General features: G+C 35.2%; 1 protein-coding gene across 1 annotated transcript in view; it reads left to right on the top strand.

Annotated features, from left to right (window-relative positions):
* GLCCI1 (glucocorticoid induced 1) overlaps nucleotides 1–14,022 on the top strand; it is a 116,639-nt gene that overhangs the window by 68,492 nt on the left and 34,125 nt on the right. The window contains exon 4 of the mRNA XM_068549973.1: nucleotides 12,191–12,307. Coding sequence (XP_068406074.1) covers nucleotides 12,191–12,307 — 117 coding nt within the window. The remainder of the gene's footprint in view (nucleotides 1–12,190; nucleotides 12,308–14,022) is intronic.

The following is a 14,022-nucleotide window of genomic DNA, read 5'->3' as shown; positions in this document are numbered from 1 at the left end:
CTGTAATTTAAATGACAGAAAATGCCGAGTGTTAGCAAGAATGAAGAGCATCTGGAACCCTCAGACATTGTTGGGAATATAAAATGATACAGCCAACTTTGGAAAACAGTTTGACAGTTTCTTTAAAAGTTAATCAGAAACTTTGCATATAACCTAGCAATTCTATTCCTAGGAGTCTGTATAAGAAAAATGAAAACACATGTTTACACTGAAACATTTACACAAACATTTATAGCAGAATTATTCATAATAGCTAAAAACTAAAAAATATTGAAATATCCACTGTTTGGTAAATGGATAAACAAAATGTCATGTGTTCATGCAATAGCATACTGTTCAGCAATGAAAAGGAACACTATACTGAATACTGATACATGCTACAATGGGAATGAACTTCAAAAACATTTTACTAAGTCAAGGGTCAGCAAATTTTTTTCTGTAAAAAGCCAGATAGTAAATATTTTATGGTTTGTGGGCCACAGAGCCTCTGTTGCAACTACTCAACTCCACTATTGTAGTGTGAAAGCGACCATAGACAATATGGAGTGGACATGGTTATGTTCCAATAAATTTTATTTACAAAAACATGTGGCCTGCTAGATTTGGCTTGCAGACTGTAGCTTGCCAATCCCTGCTAAGTGAAAGAAGCCAGATGAATAAGATTACATATTGTATGGTTTCATTTATATTGAAATGCCAGAAAAGGCAAATCTATAGAGGGAAAAAAAGCCCATTAGTGGTTGCATGTGGCTGGAACGGGGTGGGGGTAGGGGTGATTGGCTACAGATAGACTCAAAGCAAATTTTGGGGGTGATGAAAAAGTCCTAAAACTGAATTGTGATTATTTTGTACAACACTACAAAGAGATTACAACTTATTGAATTTTACCCTTACAATGGATGAAGTTAAGGGAACGTAAATTATATTTCAATAAAGATGAAAAAAAAGGAATAAACATAAAAGACTAGTAGGTTTTCCATGTTATGTCCATGGTAGATATTAAATTTTAAATGATATATAACTGAGGCTGGAAAAATGAGTACATGGGTAAAGACTAAAAGTAAAAATAAGAATAGTTATAAAAGATGACAGAATTGGAATCTGAGTAAATTATGAAAGCCAAAACTATTATTGAAATAGTAATATTTTTTTTCAGTTATATGCTACTAAAGTTCAGTGTTTTTTTTTAACAAACAACTTTTGACCTGCTTCCTTGTCTCGGCACCAAATTCAGCTGTATCGCATCCATTCTTCCTGAGTCACATACATGCTCTCCCCCCTCAGATAGTTTGCATCTGGATTTCTCCTTTAAGTGTCAGTGAAAGCACCTGAATAGTCTGCTTCCACTTTGCTCCAAGCTTTTAAACTACAATGTGAAAATTTTTCAAAGAAATACATAAGTAAATATATTTTAGGTACATTTAAGACAAGGAAAACCCCTGCAGACCATGAATAGAAGGGAAATCCTTAGTGATGAGTGGATGTTGATGTTATCTGACTCACAGAAATCTGGATCGTGTTGGCCAGGTTTCTGTGAGTTAAGCCAAATTTAAGAGACTACACATTTTAAGAGAGTCAAATATATCTTGCAAATGGGAGATTGGAACCGGGCTGTCTGCATAAAGCAGGGAACTGGGACCATGTTTCCAGGTAGTAAAACTAGACCTGAAAAAACTCCACCTGACACTGTTGGTGTTCCTGTGGGCCAGACAAGCCTCTATACAAAAATGGAAATAGTAACCAAAATATGTTGTGTGTGGATATGGCGTCTGGAATAGAGCTCTACCCATGCAGGAGCAAAGCCCCAATCTTCCTGATTTAAGACTTTTGCTCTGAAGCTGTGCAACTCTGAAGCACTAGTCTGAGCAACCATGAAACAATATGGCAGTAAAGAGTTCACAAAGTATAAAACTCCCACATACAGAGAACTTGCAAGTAAGTATTTTAGGGTATGTAAGGAAATCTATTGCCATAAGAGACAGCAGATACATTAAATAGAGTCATATCTGAGTAAATAAGAATAAGAACACAATCCCAAAAAAGAATTCAGAAATAAGAATGTTTAAGAATTTCAAATGAAACTGTAGCTCACAATGAGAACAGAAGTAAATAAGAACAGGCAGAATGAGAAAGGATCCTTTCTAAGTCTTATATTTAATAAAAGTTGGGGAAATTAAAAATAAACTCTTTGATGGCTTAAATTGACACAGCAGAAGAGAGAATTAGTGAATCAAAAGTCTCAACTGAGAAAGTCTGGATGAGCAAATCATCTAGAATATAGAATAAAAAGATAGAGGTTGACAGAATGGCCAGCATTAAAAAGTCTACAAACAATAAATGCTGGAGAGGGTGTGGAGAAAAGGGAACCCTCCTGCACTGTTGGTGGGATTGTAAATTGGTGCAGCCACTATGGAAAACAGTATGGAGGTTCCTTACAAAACTAAAAATAGAATTACCATATGATCCAGCAATCCCACTCCTGGGCATATATCCAGAGAAAACGCTAATGCGAAAAGATACATGCACCCTAGTCTTCATAGCAGCACTATTTAACGATAGCCTAAACATGGAAGCAACCTAAATGTCCATCGACAGATGAGTGGATAAAGAAGATGTTGTATACATATATACAATGGAATACTATTCAATCATAAAAAGAATGAAATAATGCCATTTACAGCAACATGGATGGACCTAGGGATATCATACTAAGTGAAGTAAGTCAGACAAAGACAGGTATCATATGATATCACTTATATGTGGCATCTAAAATATGATACAAATGAACTTATTTACAAAACAGAAACACACTCACAGACATAGAAAACAAACTTATGGTTACCAAAGGGGAAAGAGAGCAGGGGAAGATAAACTAGGAGTTTGGGTTTAGCAGATACAAACTATTATATATAAAGTAGATAAGCAACAAGGGTCTACTGTATAGCACATATCTTGTAATAAACCATAATGGAAAAGAATATGAAAAAGAATATATAGATATATAACTGAATCATTTTGCTGTACACCAGAAACTAACACAATATTGTAAATCAACTGTACTTCAATTTAAAAAATTAAAAATAATTTTTAAAAAGATAGAGGTTGAAAATATGAAAGAGGAGTTAAGAAACAGGAAAATAGACTGAGTAAGGAGTTCCAGAAGGTAAGAATAGTAGGCATCAGGGAAGAGATATTTCTTAAAGGTTGAAAATATGCTAGATTTGGAGAGTGATGTGTCTTCATATTGAAAAAGCCCATCAATTCCACTAAGGATAAACAGGACAAAGAAAAAATTTCCACCCTAGGTAAACTGAGTTGTAGATCAAGGACACACACACACACACACTTACTCACTCATTCTTGCAATTAGAAAAAAGATTACCTACAAAAAAATGGGAAACAGATTATCAACACATTTGTCAGAAACTAATTGATACCAGTATACAGTGAAGTTATGGGTTGTGTCCATGTTAAGGAAATGAATCCAAGTGAGACGTCATTTTCTTTTATGAAAAGATTACTTTTCCTCCTTTGAATTATGTTTACTGTAGGGACGTTAACCCAACCTTTATTTATATTTTACAAACCAAACAAATGTTTAAGTGTACTTTTCCATTGGTTAGATATGTGGTTCCCTGTTTACATAACACAATTTAAAATTAATTTATAAAGCATAACTACAGTTTAAGAAGTCTGCTAAGCAAATTATAAGGATTTAATTAGTACTTATCACTTTTTTATTGTTGATGGTGTTTATTTTTATTTTTAATTTTTATTGGAGGATACTTGATTTTACAATGTTGTGTTAGTTTCTGCTGTACAGCAAAGTGAATTAGTTATACATATGCATATATTCACTCTTTTTCAGATTCTTTTCCCATAAGTCATTACAGAGTATTTATCTATTTCATATAGTAGAGTGTATATGTCAATCCCAGTCTCCCAATTTATCTCTCCCTCCACCCTTCCCCCCTGCCACTGCTTTCTCCCCTGGTAACCATAAGTTTGTTTTCTACATCTGACTCTATTTCTGTTTTTATGGTACTTGATTTGTATACATTTAATAGAGGTAAAAGAGAAGAAAGGTAAATTTTAAATATATTTTTTAGCATACATCATCAGCCTGTAGTGGCACTGCATTTGTTCATGGAATAGCATCAAATGAATAAGACTGTATGCTCAATATTGTGTAAAAGCATCTAGAATTTCAAAAGAAAGAGTAGATACAATCTACTTTTTAAAGAGCTTAATTACATATTAGCAAAATCAACTAAGAGATAATCACAAAAGGACTTTATATTAACTCCCACTATCCTTATTCAGTGAGAGAAGTTCATCTCTTGTGTATGGTGCAAAACTAGAAGCTCTTACACACCTATGATTCCTTCAAGTGAACATGCTTTCCAATCTCTCGTAATAGTTAAAGCTTCCTACTTATTTCATGGTTGCAGCTACTCCTCTTCTAGCTAGGGCCTACTGCAGGTGAATGACTTCATGGGTGAAGGGATCCCAGAGGCTCCTTTTGTCTTTCTTGCTTACCTCTTTCCTAACTCCATAGCTACGATTTCTGACCCCTCTGGAGTTGGAGCTTGGGGGAGAGGGGGAGAGGTAAGGGGAATAGAAATGTTCCTACTTGACTGGTACTGTTATCAGATGGCTGTCAATTAGCTGGGCTTGACAGATTTTTAAAACTGACCTTCTTTTGTAGAGTAATTTCTTGGGTTCTTTGGACATCCCTTGTTGCTGCACATCTCTTACCTACACTTCTATCTTACTCTTTCCTTAGCCTCTAGAATTCTAGAAATAACATTCAGTTTCTCAGCTGCTGAGCTCTGTTTACCCTTTTAGGTGGTCCTCTTAAGTAGGACCTAAGACAACCCTCCACTACGACTCTCACTTTCAAATTTCCCAAATGGTTACTGGGAAGCTTGCACATTAAAAAAAATCTGGTTAATATCTGGGAGTTCAGGCTGATTCTAAAGCAAGAGTAAATCTCCATCATCCTAGCTCAACATTTTCAGTATCTGGGGTGGAGTCATGTTCCAGTCCATCCGGTCTTCTTATCTGTGAGGAACAATCAGTCCTTTCAAGTTGTTCCATTAAAACTCCTTTCTCTTCATTTGAGGCAAAAGAGGAAGTATACCCTCCACGTCTCGGATTTGATTTTTTCCTACTTATAACCTAATAAGTTAGCTTTTTACTATTTCATGGATGCTGGCAGAAGTCATGAGGGTCGTGGTTTAGAGACAATGGACTTTATTATTCACCGCACAGCAGGTATCAAGACTATCGAGTTTGCATTAGTTCCCCTGAACCCCAAGTCCAGTGGGGGTGATGGGGAGGGCCTAAATGGATGCCTACACATATAGTAGATCACGCTGTAGAAGAGAAACAGAACTTGGAGAATCCACTGTTTTTATAGTAAGCAGTAAGTAAACCTACTCTTTATCCCAGAGGGTGACGTTCCCAGAGAGAATATAAATGATATGACTGTATTGTTGTTTTGACTTTATACTATTTCTGATTTTGATAAAGATAAGTTGCAAAAGGTGAGTTTACTATTCTTAAGTCCTTCAGTGGATAAAAGGAAGAATCATGGATTGCTTCTTTATCTCACCAATAAGCCCTCTTCTCATTACTGGGATAGTTTTTCTCTAAGTAAAATGATTAGGGAAGTTTCTTGCTTCTGATCAAATAGTGATTAATAAATATTGTTGTGGTCTTTCGTTTTTAAGTAAGAAAAATAAAAGTTTCCTTATAGTTTTAGTAAGAGTATACATTCTGCCCTAATGAAAAAAAATTGTTTTATCATACTATGCTAGGGGAAAATTGCAATAATATTTTCTCTGGACCTAAAAAACAACAGTCTGAAGAATTCTTATTTAGTTATGTGGTAAAGTCTTTTAAAAATACAAATATTTATCCAATAAATTCTGAGTCCATATTAAATTGAATTGTAAAGATGTTTTATAATATTTTCATTGTTTAAAACTGGATCCAACATGAACAATATTTAAGGTTATTAAACTGCTTATCGAAAAAGAAATATATCAGTAAGTTAGTATGTAGTCAGTTAATTGCTTCATCAAATTTTTGTTCACCTTTATTGCAGTTTCACATCTTGCAATATCTCCAGCATTGAGAAAGGAAGTTACTTTGCAAAGTGGTTGAGATTATGAGCCAATACATAGTGACTGGTAGTTATTTGCGAATGTTAACACAGTATTACTTTCAGCAGCACTGATAGGTAATAGAAAGGGGTTACAAACTAAAGGCTAAAGGACTGGGTCTGCCATTTATTGGCTGTGTTACCTTGGGAAAGGTACTTTATTTTTCAAAGTGTTTCCTCATCTGTAAAACAGTTACAATGTATCTGTGGAATCTAGTGGGTTTATGAACCAAGTGTTCTTTAAATGTTAGTCTGATTTTGTTGTCAACATTCCTCTGTTGACAAGTATGCCTCATTGGTAGATACATGTCTATATTAAAAACTATTTTATGTGTATAACAATTGTCCCAAAGCTAGCTATATTTGTGGGGATGGATCTCTGTAAATCTCTCTTTGTTACTGGGGTGGGGGTTTGTGTGAGTCTGCATGTGGGCAAGCATGTCTGTCCGTGGGCATGTGTAAAGGTGATGTGCATGCAGGTGACAACTCCCTGTGCATGTGTATGTGCTTACATATATGTGTTCTTTATATATGCACGTTTGTGCATACGTATGCCTATGTTTGTGCATTTGGATATCAGAGGGCTGAATGAACAGCATTTATTTCATTAGGGTTTCATTAGAAAAACAGGAAAACAGCATGAATTATTCATATTTAAACAAAAAGAAGTTTTAAATTTTTATTTTTAGTATTAGAGTAGGTAATGTTGCATTTTAAATTCCTTTGAACATTGTCAAAGGATATAATGTGTAAAATTTGTTTTTAGACTGCAGAACCTTTCTTTTGAGACACTGATCTTTACAAGCACTAAAGTTTGTCACATATTCTCTTTTTTTCATATAAAAGAGAATAACAGCTTGAGATTCATAACTTCTGAAACTATATTTTCAGAAAAATTTGTTGGGTTAATATCTTTAGTAATTGTTTGGGGGCCTTTTTTTCTTAACAGTTCAACTATTGTCATTTGTATGTTGTTCCCATTTGTATGTCTGTCCTCACTTTTTGTAAGATTTCTTTATCTCCTTATGAGTTATTAACTTGATCCTTTAGGCAATACAGAATAGTGATTAAGAGAGCAGACTCTGGAATTCCACTTCCTAAGTTCATATACTTGTTTCACCACTTTGTGGCTTTCAACAAGCTAACCTTCCTACCTCTCAGTTTCCTCACCTATAAAGTGGGGATAATAATAGTACCTATCTCATATGTTTTTATTGAGAAATGAATGAGAGAATTCATATAAATGCAAGTGACAAAGTGCCATTCCTGGCGTTAGTCTAGCTCTCTTCTCACTTTTTTTTTCCTCTTTCAAAAGCCCCAGGATCTTGCTTCCCTTCCTACTGCAGCCACTTAGTCTGTTTAAGATGTCTCAGTTCCTTGGCCTACTATAGAATCCATTCTGAGAAATATTACCCTCCCTCCCTTTCACTACCTGAGGCAAAAGTACTCAACCAGTCTTTTGAGGCTCAGAGTTTAGTTTTTTTCTGTTTTTATTTTTATTATCATTATTTTTAAAAATTTATTTATTTACTTATTTATTTTTGGCTGCATTGGGTCTTTGTTGCTGCACGCAGGCTTTCTCTGGTTGCGACGAGCAGCGGCTACTCTTCGTTGCAGTGTGCAGGCTTCTCATTACGGTGGCTTCTCTTGTTGTGGAGCACAGGCTCTAGGCGCGCGGGCTTCAGTAGTTGCGGCACACGGGCTTCAGTAGTTGTGGCTCGTGGGCTCTAGAGCACAGGCTCAGTACTCGTGGTGCACGGGCTTAGTTGCTCCACGGCATGTGAGATCTTCCCGGACCAGGGCTTGAACCCGTGTCTCCTGCATTGGCAGGCAGATTCTTAACCACTGCCCTACCAGGGAAGCCCTTTTTTCCTGTTTTTAAATGTTAACAATAGTGGCGGAAACTAACAGGACAAATATAGCAAATAAACAAGGGTGATGTTATCAGGTTTCCAAAAATTTACAGTGAAGTGTGTTCCTAGTTCTTAGATTTTAAGTGGGGCCAGTCTCTAATTTTTCCTCATCTAATCCCACAAACATTTTAGTCATTTCTTTGTGAGTATTTATGTTAATTCTTCTCTCTACAATATTATTTCTTCTTTGTGACCCAGGCTTACTTAGTCCCTAACTTTTTTAAACTTTGGAGCTCACGTGCCTAGGACCCCTTTCATGTTTAAAGAATGCTCCTATCTACTTCCCTCTTAATTTTTTTTCTTTAAGCTTCATTGAGATATAATTGACATATAACATTATATAAGTTTAAGGTATATACAACGTAATGATTTGATATATGTATGTATTGTAAAGTTATTACCACGAGAAGGTTAACACATCCATCACCTCCACATTTTTATAATTTTTGTGTATGTGGAGTGAGAACTTTTAAGATCTATTCTCATAGCAACTGTCAAATATACTATAGAGTATTATTATCTAGAGTCACTATGCTTTACATTACATCCCCAGAACTTACTCATCTTATAACCAGATGCTTGTTCCCTTTTAACCACCCTCACCCATTTTCTGCCCCCCACCAGACCCTGTTCTCTGGTTCTGTGAGTTGTTTTGTTTTTGTTCTTGTTTTTTCAGATTCCATATATGAGTGAGATCATAACAGTATTTGGCTTTCTTTGTCTGACTTATTTCACTTAGTATAATACCCTCAAGGTCCATTCTTAATTTTTTCCTTAAGGCCACAGCATTGCTAATGAATATTTAGAAACACAAGTAAGATTCATCTATAGTTTAAGAAATCCAGTCAGTATTACTTAGGGTTCCCTTTGTAAAGGAAGGTTGTATGGGCATTTCACTGTAGTAACTAGGGTGGGTAGGCCCACCAAAGTGAGGACCAAGAGCTTTGTGTGATGCATTGGAACATGGGACTGATTAGAGAGGTTGTCTTAGGCAGAGATTTGGAACTACGGATGAGATGGGAGGGGTGTGTGAGTGTAGGGTGGAAATTACAACTCCCTCTGCCCCTTCCTCCCAGAGATACCTTTGTGTCTACTGTCTACTGGTACTGAACTTAGGGAGAAGAGACGGCTTCGGATGACCATGGGCTCTTGAGCATCAAAGGGAAAAGAGAAGGGAAATTCTAAGTAAAAGCTGTGGGAGGTGAGAATATTTGCAGTTGTTATATAGGTCAGGCCCTCTTCTGAATGTGGTATAAATAACACAGGAACCTCCTATATTCTGAAGCAAAGGAGGATTTATTGTATCTTGTTTTCATTTTACGTGGTTCTTGAGTAAGAGTTGTAATGTTTTTGAGTATATATATTTAGTAAGATGGGCTTCCTTTTTACTCTGATCTCTTCTAAGTTGTAAACAAAAGCAGAACTATGTTATAATCCAAAGATAAACAGTATTGTGTGGAAACTATAAGGTTGCATAGTTTAAGTTGATATTCCAAGCAAAGTAAGGTGTGTACCATTATGTATGCTTTTTGTTTTCAGGGGTTTGGTAAAGTTATTTAGAACAAAAACTTTTCTGGCTTAATATGATATCTCAAAGGCCTTTAAAAAGAGAGTGATTAGGATTGATCAATTTTCAGATTATTTTTGTTTGTTTATTTTTAAAGATTATTTTTAAAAATGAAAAAGTACAAATTGCTTTGATTAATCTGTAAGCATTATGGGCTCTTCTCTACGAGCTCTTGCCAGTTTTGAAAAACCACTGAAACATCATTAATATTCAGAAAACACTTAATTTTATACCCCATCCTAATTAAATAACTTGTACAATTTGAAATTCTATTTATTTTTATCATAGAGTATAATCTCTCTTGATTTATAATGATTACCTACTAATTTTGATTCCTTTTCTCATGAAAATTAATGTTCTCTAGAAGAAAACGATGTCATTTCAACAGAGAGCAAGGAACACAAATATTAACATAGATAATCTTATTTATATATCTTTGCAAGGAAATTGTATGGGATGTCCATAAGCTACAAAGAGTTTCAAAAAACTAGAGGATCTTACTTAAAAGAAAGGATATAGATTATTCTTTTAGGTGCTTTATTTTCTTCCATGCTGCTTCTCTTCTGTTTGTAAGTTTTCCCAGCAACCTATATACATTTCCCCTTGACCATTAACAGGCTTTAATAGCAACTATTTTGCTTTTTATTGCCATGGTTATTCCAAGTAAGCATTTTGCTAACATCTCTTTGAGGAAATCAATATATTTTACACACTTTACTTTGTATTTGCACTTTGCCTAGTAGGTAACATAAAACTGAGCTCACTGTATGTGTTCAAGGAGTACCTATTAATTGATTAATGTCATCTTTTCTACAAGGAAAGTAATACCAATATTAAGTAACTTCCCCCAAATTGCTAATGATTTCCTTTGAAAATGCTCAGGTATATTTTACTTCAGGTCTAGCACAGTTTAAGAAGATTATACAGCACCTAAAATATGTTAATAGTTTAATGAATTCCAAGCCATATTGTAGAAATGACTTTTCTCTTAAGCCTTAAGTCTGGGAGTTTTACTGTTCCATTTAGGAGAATACACTCCTGAGTTATATTTGTTTTGAAAAGTTGTGTCACTGTTGCCAAGTATCTGTCAATGGAGAAGTGGATAAAGAAGATGTGGTACATATATTCAGCAATGAGGAAGAAGGAAATCCTGCCATTTGTAAACAACATTGATGAACCTTGAGGGCATTATGCTAAGTGAAATAAGTCAGACAAAGAAAGACAAATACTGTATGGTGTCACTTGTTTGTGGGATCTAAGAAAAGCTAAACTCATAGAAACTGAGAGTAGAGTGGTGGTTGCTAGACTGGAGGGTAGAGGAAAAGGGGAGTGGTCAAAGGGTACATACTTCCAATTATAAGATGAGTAAGTTCTGGGGATCTAATGTACAGAATTTTGATTATAGTTAATAATACTGTATTATATATACTTGGAAGTTGCTAAAAGAGTAAATCTCAAATGTTCTCACCCCCAAAAAGAAATGGTAATTATGTACTGGGATGGAGGTATTAACTTATGCTACAGTGGTGTCATTTTGCAATATATAATAGCATCAAATCAACATGTTGTACAGGGACTTACCCGGTGGTGCAGTGGTTAAGAATCCGCCTGCCAGTGCAGGGGACACAGGTTCAGTCCCTGGTCTGGGAAGATCCCACATGCAGTAGAGCAACTAAGCCCGTGCGCCACAACTACTGAGCCTGCCAGAGCCCGTGAGCCACAACTACTGAGCCCACATGCCACAACTACTGAAGCCTGTGCACCCTAGAGCCCATGCGCGGCAACAGGGGAAGCCACCGCAATGACAGCCTGCACGCACTGCAATGAAGAGTAGCCCCTGCTCGCTGCAACTAGAGAAAGCCCGCCTGCAGCAATGAAGACCCAATGAAGCCAAAAATAAATAAATAACTTTATTAAAAAAAAAAAAGTTGTACACCTTAAACTTACACAATGTTATATGTCATTTATGTTTCAATAAAGCTGGAAAATAAAGATTTTGTGACTAAGAGTAATATAATAGTAAGATATTAAATACTAACAAGTAACTAATGCTAAATGCCATACGATTTACACCATGGGATTTACAATTTTAAAGTGTTTAGTAATTGGTCTACCAGATCCATTTTTGTTTATGGGAACTTAAAAACTTAATGAGGTCCCTACATTAAGAGATTGGGTTTGACTTGAATCAATAGGCATGTGAAATACTAGTTTTTCACCTTAGAAAAAGTGTTTAAAGGGGAAGATGTTGCTGGTGTTACAAAGGTAAAATATGAAATAATCTGGGGAAATTTAGTCTATGTATTTACCAACAATATTTGAATCGTGTAAGTGAAGCATTTGTAGCATATATTTATTTCTTATTTTCAATAGTTTTAATTATTAGAACTTGGAGAATAAATCATTGTAGTGAAATATTGCCTCTTCTTGAAATCTTTGATAAAAATTTTATTTTTTAACATCTAAAATTAAAGAAATAAATACTTAAAGCTTGGTATTCACTTCTGTTCTCTCCTTGCTTCTCCTCCCTTCTCCCCAAAGCAGATTGCCAAACTGAGGCAGCAACTACAACGTAGTAAGCAGAGCAGTCGGCACAGTAAGGAGAAGGATCGTCAGTCACCTCTCCATGGCAACCACATAGCAATCAGTCATACTCAGGTAGGCTAACTTCTTGTCCAGATTGGAATAATTCCTTTTAAAGGGTTCATTATAAAGGAGAACCCATCATTTTAGGATTAAAAAAAAATTAATGTAAATCTCTAGCTCTGTTACATTACAGTGTTTGTTTTAAGAAGTTTTTGTTTTTGTTTTAGCCCTATGTGTAATCTTTTAATAACAGACATAACAGAGTGTAGTGGTCACAAGGATGACTGTTACTGGCCTGGGCTGAAATCCTAGCTCATTCACTTACTAAGCAACTCTGGGCATTATCTTATTTAATCTTCCTAATAGTACCTTAACCCATTTCTCTCTGTGTCTCTTGATGTATTTTACCCCTATCTGACTTAGGAAGAAATGGAGAATTCATTTTTTTGTCCTCCCGACCCTACCCCAAACATGTACTCACATACCCCATGGAACAAACTTCGGGAAATGCTATTCTAGACCAAATTTACTTACAAATGTTAACGTAAATTTTAGTAAATCAAATACAGTCGTATAGCAGGAGAAACCCACGTAGTGTATCAAAAAAATCTAATTAGGGGTTGTTTCACAAATGTAAGGATAATTCAACATTAGGAAATGTATTAGGTTAGTTCATTGCATCAGAAAGTCAAAGTAGATGCTGAAAAACATAATAACACTTGATAAAAATTCAGTATCCATATGTGATAAAAACTTATCCTAAAATAGGACACTTCCTAATGGGACTAACTGCAAATGTAGTTAGATCCTAACAATAAAATACTGGAAGTATTTCTGTTAAAATAAAAATGAAGTCATAGATGTCTGTAATTATTGATGTTATTTGCTAGTAGTTTAGAGGTTCTAGACAGAGCAGTAAGAAATGTTATCACTATGTGCATATGATATTGTTGTATATTTAGAAAATCAAAGTGAATTTACTAAACTATTAAAACTAATGATAGGATGGCTAAAATGGAAGATATTGACAATACCAAGTATTGATAAGGATGTGAAGCAACCAGAACAGCCACACATTGCTGGTGGCAACATAAAATGGTACAGCTACTTTGGAAAGACGTTTGGCATTTTCTTAAGAAGTTAAACATACACTGACCATATAGCCCAGGAATTCCACTCTTTGGTATCTGTCCACAAGAAATAAAAACATATGTCTACACAGTGACTTCTATATCATTGTTCATGGCAGCAGTATCTATAAGAGTCAAAAAATGGAACCCAACAAATATCCATGAACTGGTAAATGGATAAACAACACTTCATACATCCATATAGTGTGATACTATTCGGCAGTAAAAAGGAAGGAACTACTGGTACTTACAACAACATGGTTGAATCTCAGAAACATCTTGCCAAGTGAAAGAAGTCAGAAGCAAAAGGCTACATACTATATGATTCATTACATTAAATCCTCAAAAGAGCAAAATGATGCAAAGTATTAGGGGTGGGAATTGACTGTAGAAAAGCCTTAGAGAAATTTTTTGGATGATAGAAGTTTCTAAAATGTGATTATACTGATAATTGGATGACTATATATTTACAAAGCTCAATGAGCTACATACTTAAAATGGGAGGATTTTATTGTATGTCAGTTATACCTCATCAAAGCTGTAAAACAAACATGTAGTTGGCAAGCAAGCCTCAGACATTTCAAGAGAAAATTCACATATGCCTTACTTTTTCTTCTTAATCTGGTAGAATTAATATATTATTCTTATTCTGTTTAT

This window comes from Eschrichtius robustus, chromosome 8 (genome assembly GCF_028021215.1).
Source record: "Eschrichtius robustus isolate mEscRob2 chromosome 8, mEscRob2.pri, whole genome shotgun sequence".
Classification (NCBI taxonomy): Eukaryota; Metazoa; Chordata; class Mammalia; order Artiodactyla; family Eschrichtiidae; genus Eschrichtius; species Eschrichtius robustus.
This window is presented reverse-complemented; position numbering and strand designations above follow the sequence as displayed.